The sequence below is a fragment of the Alternaria dauci genome, chromosome 7 (genome assembly GCF_042100115.1).
Source record: "Alternaria dauci strain A2016 chromosome 7, whole genome shotgun sequence".
NCBI lineage: Eukaryota > Fungi > Ascomycota > Dothideomycetes > Pleosporales > Pleosporaceae > Alternaria > Alternaria dauci.
The window spans coordinates 415,632-428,018 of NC_091278.1; the positions used below are offsets into that span (position 1 = coordinate 415,632).

The 12,387-nt window shown below is 51.5% G+C and overlaps 4 protein-coding genes across 4 annotated transcripts; 3 read left to right on the plus strand and 1 right to left on the minus strand.

Annotated features, from left to right (window-relative positions):
* Nucleotides 1-1,720: 1,720 nt before the first annotated feature.
* On the plus strand, nt 1,721-4,731 carry ACET3X_007310 (uncharacterized protein; the record flags this gene model as incomplete). Its single annotated transcript, XM_069454194.1, has 2 exons — nt 1,721-1,866; nt 2,028-4,731. 2 exons carry the CDS (start codon nt 1,721-1,723, stop codon nt 4,729-4,731), a joined length of 2,850 nt encoding a protein of 949 aa, XP_069304473.1.
* Nucleotides 4,732-5,690: 959 nt separating this feature from the next.
* On the plus strand, nt 5,691-6,573 carry ACET3X_007311 (uncharacterized protein; the record flags this gene model as incomplete). Its single annotated transcript, XM_069454196.1, has 3 exons — nt 5,691-5,897; nt 6,054-6,320; nt 6,379-6,573. 3 exons carry the CDS (start codon nt 5,691-5,693, stop codon nt 6,571-6,573), a joined length of 669 nt encoding a protein of 222 aa, XP_069304474.1.
* Nucleotides 6,574-6,988: 415 nt separating this feature from the next.
* Nucleotides 6,989-7,500, minus strand: ACET3X_007312 (uncharacterized protein; the record flags this gene model as incomplete). The annotated part of the gene is made up of 2 exons (XM_069454197.1): nt 6,989-7,224; nt 7,278-7,500. 2 exons carry the CDS (start codon nt 7,498-7,500, stop codon nt 6,989-6,991), a joined length of 459 nt encoding a protein of 152 aa, XP_069304475.1.
* Nucleotides 7,501-8,200: 700 nt separating this feature from the next.
* Nucleotides 8,201-10,040, plus strand: ACET3X_007313 (uncharacterized protein; the record flags this gene model as incomplete). Its single annotated transcript, XM_069454198.1, has 2 exons — nt 8,201-8,497; nt 8,553-10,040. 2 exons carry the CDS (start codon nt 8,201-8,203, stop codon nt 10,038-10,040), a joined length of 1,785 nt encoding a protein of 594 aa, XP_069304476.1.
* Nucleotides 10,041-12,387: the final 2,347 nt, after the last annotated feature.

Below are 12,387 nucleotides of genomic sequence, written 5' to 3' on the forward strand. Positions count from 1 at the left end.
GCAAGACCCAACAACAGCCCGCCTCTCCTTGCTTTAAAATGCTGTTGAGTGTGCTTCGTCTACATGATTCCTTGAGGCTTGAGGAAATGTGGACAGGAGTTGGGCAGCACTCTACAGCGCTCGTTCACGGCTCACACAAGTATTGTGGTTCACAGCCGGCAGATGCCTGTGAATCAAGCTGTCAAGGCCATTTATTCAGCATGATTCGGTGGAAAGTATCATGTCTCGGGCCCGCCGTCTCGTCGCGATGTGGAGCCTAGTTTCTACTCTTGATCATACGGGCTCCAATTTGGAATCAGTCCTTCCCAAAGTTAATGCCCATGCTGACCAGTGTGATGACGCACCCACACTCAATGTGTAGTATTGTGACCACCTCGAGGGACCAGATGAAGATGGGTCAGATCGTTGTCCCTGCGTTGTGATAGCGGCGCTCTGATGGCTGACGGCCATTAGCCCGTTCTTGCGTATTGAAAACCCGGACGCATGCAGCCGAAGAGGACAGGCGAATGACTTGCATTATTAGCGGCGTGCTTTAGCTGCGGGGTCACTTCCCGTCCCATTCGTCAGCGACACAGACAACAGTTGCATGTGGCTGCATGTGCAGCAAGTGTCAAGCTATGCTCAAAATACGTCTGGTCTGGAGCAGGGCGATTCGCGATACTAGCATCCAGGAGTCTGTGAACGGCGTGCGAGAGAACGAACGATGGTCCTATTTGGCACCCGTCATGACGTCTTCGTCGGGACCCGCGTGAGTATATATCATCAGGAGATGATCGGATGCGGGTGTGCCCTGGGAGCCACCCGTATCCACTGGAATCAAGCTGGGATGAAGTTTGTTGAATGCGCAGTGCGACTTCTGCATATTTGTGGCGGGTTGGACATTGCGCATGCCGGTCTCGTTCCGAAGTTCCGCCTGTGATGCTAGCAGGACTTTGTTCGCAGCCTTGTACCCAGGCTCCGAGGCTGGTATTCTCGATGGTGTGATGGCTCCATGGGGTGAGTGCCTCAACAGCGCCTTCGCAGATCTCCTATCTCACCCAGGCACTTGCCTTTTTCCCTTGCCATGACAAAAGCATGACTCTGTAGGTCTTCCAGCGGATGCATATGCGGGCGGGTGATCGACTAATTTCGAATGTGCGGAACTGTCTGTAGCCGCTGCCTGCGAACACGTATGCGGCGGGGCCTGCTTGACACTTCCAAGGTTGATATGCAGTACAGGTTGCATACCATAGGCGCAGGCTAGCGAGTCACACCAACACCAAACCAGTGGGCGGAAACGACGTGGGCATGGAAATGCTTCTAGTGACATATAGTGTTGCGAGAAGCTTGGTGGAATGTTTCGGACTTGAAAGCTGAGTTCCGTAGCTACAGATATCATACAGTACTATCATACCCTAGTATCGTTTCTTCAACACCAGCAGCATGTATCGAAGCGAGCACTGAAATCGGCCACGAGGTAGTAGGTGTTTTGTGCTGGACCCTGGAATCATGAGGCTCACAGTGGCAGTGAGACTGCGGTCACGTGGATTGGCAAGAGGCGCGCGGATTATCGGTTTCGCCAGCTCCGACGCCGCCGCGCTTTGACGCGTTCCGTGTCTCGCTGGTCCAGCATCTATCAAAGCAACATCACGACTTGACTATTCCATCCAGCGCGTGTCCACTCCACTATGCACTTGGAGCCTGAGAATCGCCTGCATCATACTGAATAGCGACCACTACCATGTTCAACTTCACTCCTCTGCTAGGCGCGCAGAGCTCCTCGCCAGCGTCGCAGTCACTGTTAGAATTCGATGGGGGCATACAAATCTTGATCGATGTTGGCTGGGACGAGGACTTCAGCGTAGAGAAACTCAAGGAGATTGAGAGGTAGGTGCATAATCTGGCCGCGATTGCGATGTGGATGCCAGATGGAGTGTGGGCTGTCGGTGCATGCGACACAGGCCCGGGAAACACTGGCAGCAGCAGGTAGCAAAGTCGCTAGGTAGCAATACACGATACGTACACGACGACTAATTCACACGCTGCAGACATGTCCCCACCCTGTCCTTCATTCTGCTTACTCACGCAACCACTGCGCATCTCGGCGCCTACGTACACTGCTGCAAGAACTTTCCTCTATTCACGCGCATACCCGTCTACGCGACAAACCCCGTCATATCTCTCGGCCGGACGCTGCTCCAAGATCTGTACGAATCCACGCCGCTTGCATCGTCGATTATCCCCACCGAGGCTCTCAGCGAGTCCGCCTACTCCTTCTCCTCGGCACTCAAGGGCGGCAAGAATCCCAACATCCTCCTCCAAGCGCCTACATCGCAAGAGATTGCCGACTACTTTGCCCGCATCAACCCGCTCCGATACTCGCAACCGCATCAGCCTATCCCTTCGCCGCACTCGCCCCCACTTAATGGTCTCACCATTACCGCATACAGCGCCGGGCACACTCTGGGAGGTTCAATATGGCACATACAGCATGGCATGGAGTCGGTCGTCTATGCCGTTGACTGGAATCAGGCTAGGGAACATGTTCTTTCAGGAGCTGCGTGGTTGGGAGGACCCGGCACCGGTGGCGCTGAAGTCTTGGAACAGTTGCGTCGTCCAACTGCCTTGATCTGCAGCAGCAAGAACACCAGCATGGTAAAGGTGGCTAGGCCGCCTAGCAAGCGAGATGAAGCCCTTCTCGAGATGATTCAAGATACCGTGGCCAAGGGCGGAACCGTCCTGATTCCATCAGACTCAAGCGCGCGTATACTTGAACTGGCATATCTCCTCGAAGAGACCTGGGAGCGCGAGACAACAAACGTCGAGGGTGGCGGTTCACTACGAAGCGCAAAGGTCTATCTTGCAAGTCGGACAGGTGGTGCAACAATGCGCTATGTGAGGAGTATGTTGGAATGGATGGAGGAGGGCATCGTGAAGGAGTTTGAAGCGAGTGCTGCCGACCAAGACCGAAGGAACAAAAACGGGAAAGAAGAAGACCGGGCCAGAGTCCCGTTCGACTTTAAACACATAACGTTGGTTGAGCGCAAGACACGTGTAGCTCGCATGCTGGGTGCAACTGGGCCACGAGTGATACTAGCAAGCGATGCGACGCTCGAGTGGGGGTTCTCGAAAGATGCTCTTCGAAGCCTGGCATCTGACGAGAAGAACTTGGTCATACTAACAGAAAGAGCTGGTCAGCTGGGCGCACAAAAGAAGGGTCTCGGTCGATACCTCTGGGAGTTGTGGAACCAGCGCAATGCATCGCCGGGACAGGATGCTCCATCTATTAGTGTGATAGACGCCGCAGGTGATCAAGCACCATTCAATACTGTACGGACAGTCGCACTCGAAGGCGATGAAGTCCCACTATACCAGCAGTTCCTCGCCGGCCAGAGACAACGGCAGACCACCATGGGCGGCGATAATGCAGCGATGCTCGAAACGTCCGCTGACATCGTTGACGATCGATCTTCCACCGAGTCTGAGAGTTCAGAAGGCTCCGGTGACGGATATCGGGGAAAAGCGCTCAATGCCACCGTTGCCCTTCAACACGCACGGAACAAACTTGGTATGACAGACGCTGAATTAGGCGTCAATGTACTCATACGCCGGAAGAATGTTTACGACTACGAAGTGCAAGGAAAGAAAGGAAAGGAGAAGATGTTTCCGTTCCAGGCCAAGAAGCGTCGCGCGGACGACTTTGGTGATCTCATTCGCCCCGAAGATTTTGCGCGTGCTGAAGAGGAGGACAACACTGCCGGAGAAGCTCTTCATGGTGAAGGGACAAAGAAGGAGAATGCTGTTGGCCAGAAGAGAAGATGGGATGATCTATTAAACAGCACCGACGCCAACAAAGCCAACGCCAATCAAAAGCGTCGAAAAGACAAGGAGGTTCGAGAAGGCGAGGATGCGGAATCGGACAGCGAACCAGAAGACGAGCCAGACAAGGTGGAGGGACCATCGAAAGTCATCATCGAGTCGGAGACCCTGGAGATCCGGTGTCGGATTGCCTTTGTCGACTTCTCGGGTCTGCACGATCGCCGCACGATCCAGCAGCTTATTCCGCTTATCAAACCTCGCAAGCTGATCCTCGTGGGCGGCGAGGAAGGCGAGACTCTCGAGCTCGCAGAAATCAGTCGAATAGCGCTGAATGCGAACACCGATTCTGCCAACGCCATCGATGTCTTCACACCCGCCGTCGGCACTATGATCGACGCCAGTGTTGATACAAATGCCTGGAGCGTCAAGCTCAGCCGCAGCATGGTACGCAACCTGCGCTGGCAGAATGTTCGTGGCATGGGCGTTGTGGCTATCACTGGCCGTCTCGCAGCTGCAAGCCTTGAGCCCAAGGTCGAGGAAGAAGCGGACACGCCAGCGAAGAAGAAGGCTCGACTCGACGCTCCCGCCATCCCCGTGTCTAGCGACAAGAACGATGAGACGCCCGTTCTCGACGTCGTTCCTACCAATATGGCTACCGCTGTCCGATCCGTTGCGCAACCCTTCCATGTTGGTGATCTTCGTCTTGCCGATCTGAGGAAGCTCATGAATGCCAACGGCATGCAAGCGGAGTTTAGGGGCGAAGGTGTACTAGTTATCAACGGTACGGTGGCTGTGAGGAAGACGGCTACTGGTCAGATTGAGATTGACGGAGGAGCGTATGGTAATTTGGACCCAAGGAACAATGATGCTGCAACGTTCTCGAGGGTCAGGCGACAGATCTATGAGGGTCTGGCTGTAGTTGCGGGAGGCTAAACATTCAGGGATGCGACTTGAGTATTATACTGTGCGTTTATTTTTACTTTACATTCCTCCACTGCTGAAAGACGGAGGTGAAGCAAAGTTTATGGACGAACACAGTATACATTGCGACAGTAAAGATGACCTTAGGACACGCGATGGCTTCATGCATATCACTCCCAAGCGATTGAACTGGTCTGTGGGCAATTCTTATCTAATCTGTTACATGTTATTGTGCTGGTCTAACTATGTGTAGATGCAGGCGCATCAATACAACAACACACAAGATCTCTTAGGCTGGGTGGATGGGAATTCCTTCACCGGTAAATCGACTTCCACTCTGGAGCAAGGTCTCGCGCAAATGGTCTTGGCATAAAGAATGAATACCGTGGTATAAGGCATAAGTTCTCTATACGCCTAGCCAATAACGGTCCATTGTTTTGTGAGTCTTTTAGTCCGGTGAATACATCTCATCTCAGTTGAGTGTGCACTTCTGATTGGTGGAGAAATGCCGAAGACGATTCGGCGTCTCCAGATACAATACTCCTGCCTGATACCATAGTTAGCCCCGGAGTTCTCTCCTGGCAAGCTCGTTCGCCATGCTACTCCATGGCTACACTGTGTCATGTTCGAACAGTTGTCTCAGAGAGAAGCCTGAGTTGTCGTAGCTGGTAAATCGGCGATCTTCACACTTCTGGTCCACCGATCAGGGTCAAATTCTGGGCCCTGAGCTTACCACCTTCTCGATCATCAAGAAAATGTGCCGGATCTTGTACCTCCATGTACCGGTAGAAGCTAGAGAAGACCCCGGGATGGCCACAAAAAGAGGGGCACGCGAAGTATACAACTGCGACGCAATGACACGATGCCCGAACCCAGCCCTTATACATTTCTGAGAGCCTGGAGCCGTTTTTCTCCACTAAATTTGCCGGCCTACTGTAACGCGCACAAAGCCAAAATCGGTCACGCTCACGATGCCATCCCGCGCTGATGAGGAGCAAGCTCTCGGCCACTCAGAGTTTTGGGACGAACGGTATGCAAAGGCTGACAGCGACAAGCCAACCCACGAATGGCTCCGCGCATTCGCTGAGTTAGAGCCCTTTTTCAAGAAGCACCTGTTTGATACGAAGAGGGATCAGGGAAAGAATGCCAAGATTCTTCACTTGGGGAGTGGGGACAGCGTATGTTCCCCCTCAACGATAGATCGAAGCGATACAGGCTGCACAATACTGGGGACCCAGATGATACTGTCTCTCCCATTGTTGCGTTCTGAACTGCACTAGGGAAACCCGAGTCGTTTTTGTGACCACGTCTTCACAAGGCTGACACATTGTTAGACAGTCCCGTACGATCTGCTAGAGCGAGGGTATACGAATCAGCTCTGCGTTGACTTTTCCACGGTAGTCGTCGATATGATGAAATCACGACACCTTGATAAACCCCAGGTTGAATGGAGAGTTGGTGATGTCCGGGACATGAAAGACATCGAGACCAAGTCCGTGGATGTCGCCTTTGACAAAAGTACTCTTGATGCGATGATCTACGGAAGCCCATGGAGCCCACCCGAAGAGGTTATAAACAACTGTGGAAGGTATATCAGTGAAGTGAGTGTGGGACAAAGGTCTAGGCATATCAGTTTCAACAAATGCTGACTGTGATAAGGTTTGGAGAGTCTTGAAAGACGACGGCGTATTCATGTATATCAGCTATCGGCAACCGCACTTTACCAAACCGATCCTGAATCGCAAGAATGAGTGGGATCTAGACATGGAAATTTTGGGTGAGGGCGATAGTTTTGAGTACTTTGGCCATATCCTCAGGAAGAACAACCCGGGCGCGAGCCAAAAACACGATTGACGATGCTCTAGTTGGGAATGAAGCAAACAGATCAAAGATGCACACAATGGTTTGGATGATCGTGACAGTCGGATACCTTCTGTTCAAGTGTGAGGAATTTCAGTTATTACAAGACTTGATCCAAGAGAGATGTCTAGGTACAACCACCCCATTTTTATCAGCACACTAACATAAGAAGCAGCTAGTACGCCTAGACTCCAAGCCCCGAGAGTATGGTCGGCCGTTTTGTAGTGTAACGAATCATGGGAAATGCAGGCAAGACGACGTCCGCTAATCCCAATGTCGGTCTCTTTTCTCCTCCACACAACAACGCCTCTCAAATTAGAAATAGCACCACATTGTCGTACGGGACAAAACTGATAATCCATCCTTGTTTTTCAGGGTGAGCGCAACTGGAGTGGAACTTTCGAAGGCATCACACCGTGGTACACGACACAGTTGACTTCCCATCTTTGAATCCCGGCGTGCACACGATTGGTGCAGTACTTTCGAACACCAGCTCAACACTGCCGCTCTTCGTCCCGGTGAATTGTATGTTGGCAGAAACGTTCGCCGAGTCGATGCCAAGTCCAAGTCCAACCGTGAGGACATCGCGGGTTATGTTGAAGCCACCACCTAACCCGAAATCGCTCGACCCTGCCGTAAGCCCACCTACATTACACACGTTAGCGAAAGTAAACTGAGAGACAACGTCAACAACGCACCTCCGTACGATCCACCGGCTTGCCAATTAATGCCGCAGCCTATGCCAATATCGCCAAATGGTGTAAGATTACCCGCAGCTGCGACATTACCAGCACCGCTGGTCGATGTGACGTTTTTGTCCAGAGCCGTAATGTCGACATCGTTGGCTCTCCTGTTCTGGTGTGGTGTTGCCAATGCTAGCATATGCATAGCAAGAAAGGACACGACGAGTCTAGTAAACATGTTGTCGACAATGTTGCACTACAAATTGCTTGGAACAAAAGAGTGCAGTTAAATGTCCGTCGTGAGGGCTGTAGATAAGTAAGTGTGCGGGAGGTAAACAAAGTTTTCTTTGTAGTCGGTGCATATCATGGTTTGATGATCAGGGGCCATGACATCGTCTCTAGCATCACTTGGGATATTCACCTGCTCAGTGCTTATGATCCAGGTATTTCTCTATTTCTGCCGTGCTACAGTATGTCCCGGGCGATCCGGTAATTTCGATGTCAAGAAAGAACGACCATTCGGACCGCACCCAAGCCCCCGTATCGAGCATTGCAGGCCATCTACCCCGTCAGGAAGTTTCCTCAGCCCCACATGAATCTGTAAACCTTATTCCGACCGTGGGGCTTACGCACACTGTTCAGATTTTCTTGCGATCAATTTGGGGGTTCTTACCAGATGGAGTGTGAAGAGACAAGCAGAGTGAAATCTAAACATCATGACTTCGGCGATATTTCGGTGCTTCCCCCAGAAGCGTTGGGCTGTACTATAGAATCTCACGGGCCAACCCCTGCCGTAAGCATTGCTGACGCAGATCACACTTCCAAGACGGGAGACTATCTGTGTCAGATTGTGCACAGCCATATACCGCCACCGTTATATATGGAATCCCTTCTAGTAAGACCGAACAACGTCCATCTTGTGTACCAAATCATCCAGGATGCTCAACCAGTTGGCTCTTAGCCTATTCTTAGGAGTAGTGCCTTTAGTTGTTGGTGAAGGGTCCTACGTACCCTACTCGACATCAAAGAACGAATCGCATCTTCATACTCATGATGGAGGATTCACCCCAGACTTCTATCTTTCTGTCACATACGAAAACCACTCCGTAGCATGCCAGCATCGCATGTCTGCACTGGTTAATGGCACATCCCCTGGACCTGCACTGCGTCTTCCAGCAGGAAAGACCAGTTGGGTGCGCGTTTGCAACGACATGGAAGAGTACAACACAACCATGGTACCACCAATCCCAGATGCTTATACCTGAATGTACTGCGTCTGACACTTATCAGCATTGGCATGGCCTTACCCAACGCACGGCGCCTTTCAGCGACGGCTCGCCAGTCAGTCAGTGGCCCATTGCACCCAAGAGATGCTTCGATTACGAGATTCACCCTGAAGTTGTGGATGCGGGAACCTACTTCTACCACTCTCACATTGGCTTCCAGGCTATATCTGCCACTGGACCGCTAATCATTGAGGACTTTGGCATTCCTCCCTTCGAGTATGATGAAGAGCGGATGGTTTTCCTCCAGGACTACTACAACAAGACTGACGTGACGATGGAGCATGGACTCGTCGCGACACCATTTCTTTGGACTGGCGAGACGAATGCGGTGCTCTTGAATGGCGTTGGTGTAGCTATTGGTGAAACAGCTGGCCAAGGCAACTGCCAACTGCCGGTGATCGATGTGGAGCCCGGGAAGACTTACCGCATGCGCTTTGTTGGTGCAACAGCCATATCCATGGTCTCGTTCGGTATCGAGGGCCACTCGAAGCTCGACGTAATTGAGGCAGATGGTCATTACACCAAACCCTACACCACAGACCATATGATGCTGTCATCCGGACAACGTTTCGACGCGCTTCTTAAGACGAAGTCAATAGAAGAACTCGGGAACAAGACCGACTACATCATCCAGTTTGAGACGAAAGACCGACCCACCGTCTACACTGGGTTCGGAATTCTACGCTACCCAAGCCATGGACCCAAGATAACTTCTGCACCCACGGTAGCTCCTCTAACTCTTTCAAACGCTACCTACGACTTCCTCGAATACGCTCTTGAGCCATTGGTACCCAACAACTTCCCCCATGCCTCAGAAGTGACTCGCCGCGTTCACGTGAGCAATGTGCAACTGAGGCAATCGACCATTATCTGGCAGCTCGACGGCCTGAACTGGACCGAGAATCATCCGGCCAACAGCCCCCCATACCTCGTCGACATCTACAAGAATGGCCCTGCAGCGATGCCAAACTACACCGCAGCCATGGAGAATGGCGGCTGGGACCCCTACACGCTGACCTGGCCTGCCAAACTCGGTGAAGTAATCGAAATCATTTTGGAAAATACGGGTAGTGTCGTGGACAATAACGGTGGATTCGACTTCCACCCCTTTCACCTGCACGGTTCCCACTTCTATGACTGTGGAAGTGGGAATGGGACCTATGATCCTGTTGAGAACGAGAAGAAGCTAGCAAACTATAATCCCGTGCAGCGCGATACCACGAACCTGTACCGTTACCGTTCCAGGGGCACGGCAGGAGATGACGAGGGTTGGCGATGCTGGAGGTTGCGTGTCCAGGATGCGGGATGCTGGATGCTTCACTGCCATGTGCTTCAGCATATGATCATGGGAATGCAGAGTGTATGGATTATGGGTGAATGGGAAGAGATTGCGCGGATCCCGTACTCGGGCGCGCAGGGGTATCTGGACTTTGGGGGTACAGCTTATGGAGGACAGGATATCTCGCCGGTTGCTTACCACTGGAACGAGTGAACTGCTCAAGCGAGAGTTCTCCTTCTTCTTGACTTTCTACTTCCCGGCCCTTAGACTTCATTGTCCTTGTACTTCAGCCTTGTAATACCATCTTGAACTGTATGTGCTCCAATTTCCCTGTTTCCTCACATAACTTGATTGGAAGTCCAATGATAAGGGGTAACCCAGCTCTCTTTCTCCTGGAAACTTATTCAAAAACTCTTTACCTTGATTGTGCGCTAAATGATTCGCGTAGTGTTGCGTTTTGTCTGGAACGTAGTGTTACAAGTTGGGATTGTGCGGCTCTTAGCTTCTTCCGCAAGGAGTGCGTTGTCAGTAGGTAGTTTTCACGGGGAATTCTGCGCCGTGGATTTTGATCACGTTCTAGAAGGAAGGTTGCGCGACAGCATAGCATGCCTTTGAAACGCGGCTTACCGTGTCTATGCGCCCAATGAGCCAGTTCACGCAACAATAGGACGAAGAACCGAGATAAAATCGAAGATGTGAGAGCAAATGGTTTCAGCCTATCACAACGACGAGCAACTTGATGCTTTGGAAAGACTGCCACTATCATCCAATGTACCTCGCATATCTGCCGAATTGATCGTCCACCCTCAGCCGTTCCATATCTTCTTCCCTCAGGCATATTGCGACCGTTATGTTCCCCTCAAGTGTTTTGGGCATGAGAAAGGCTAGTCCTTCCAATGCCTGGAAGCGCGGCCTCCGAACAGCTTCAGGCTTGCCTAGTCCAAGGTTAAAGTCTAACTCAAACGCTTGTACCCTGGACCAAGAACTTAGTATCAAGTCCGCAGACATGTCAAAATCCGCCGTAGGAGAGAAAACAGCTTTGTTTGGTGTACGACTAAGGAAGGTGGCAACGGCGCGAGCGTGAAACTCTACCATGGACGTCTTAGGGTCTAGGGCCGATCGAATATGGGATGCTACAGCCCCTAGTGGCTCTGAAACTAGCGTCTCAACTGGAAATGTGCTGTATACGCTGTTCTGTATGGGCCCTGGATACATTGGCGAAATCTTGAGATGCGGCCGTACATCAACAGCACGGGCTATCGTTGATCGAGTAGCCGAATGGAGGCGTGTTAGACGAGCTCGTTGAATTGACTGCCAGATCAAGGCAGTTAGAGCATCGTCGGTAGAGATGTACGCCGGCGCACTTATAGACTCTGATGCAACCGATTTGAGAGACGCGAGTGATTTGGAAGAAAACTCGAAGTAAGCCCACACGGACTTAGGCCGGGGGGATGACGCTTGATTGGGAGCCGAACTTGACGATTTAGGTTTCAAAATATGGCGATCGAGCTCTGGACCAGGTGTATACGAGTTGTCGAGTAAAGGGACAATGTTGTGTCGCGCAACATTGCCATGCAAGAGCTCTTCGCTTGTGAAATTTTCGTCGTGACAAGCCTTGGAGAAGAGGCGGATTGCGTGGGCCTGGCCAGTCATATCCATGGTGTTGTGCTGTGCGAGGAAGGTCAATATGAGACCGCCCGTGATGAAATTGGCTTGGATGAGGAAAGCTGGTGCTGATTCCGAGTTGGTCTGATCTGGAAAGGTTCTGCGTGGTGCAATAATCTCCTCGTCCAACATGGACATGGGAAACCCAGCATGCACAAGGCTGTCCATTGTTGGTGCTAAGACATCGCGCCTGAGGTCCTTTACAATAAGAGAGGGCGCCTCCGCTGACGTCTTGAACTTGTATACACCTGTATTTCCTTCTCCTGAGCCTTCGTTGCAGACATCGCATGCTAGCCAAGGAAATCCTGCGTACAGTCGCTTGAGTCCGTTCCTCAACGTGTTGACTATTGCTTCGTGGGAAGAGGCATCGCTTAGTGTAAAGGCGAAGCATATCTGAGTGTTCATCGTGAGGAACGGATGCTGTCCGAAAACGTCTAGTTGATCTTCCATTTTACTGCCAAGGGTCGTTTTTCTTTGGAGCTGCTGGGAATTTTAGTAGCTATTCGCGGTTGCGCGGCGCAAGGGCGCAAGTTGCCCCTTTGTTTTGTACGAAGATTCGCTTGACATTATGAGTCATATTGAGCCACTATGTGTACGTTTGAGCGTGTCGGAACGATCTGTATTTGGCGCCCCTCTCTAAAGCGAGTCAAGCTAGCAAGAGCATTCGGACCTTGGAAACATTAGCACGAGCGTTCGCTGATTACCACGTGCCATACGTCATCACAAGTGCACCAAATTCACTTAAGAAACACAACAAAAAAGCGATTAGTCAGAAAGAGAGTTAAGATTCGCGTCAGATCATTTCTCGTCTTTCCCAGACACTTTCCCCTTCTCGACATTCATCTTCCCTTCCCGAAAAGTCGATATCTACTTCGACCACTTTAAAAGGCATCCA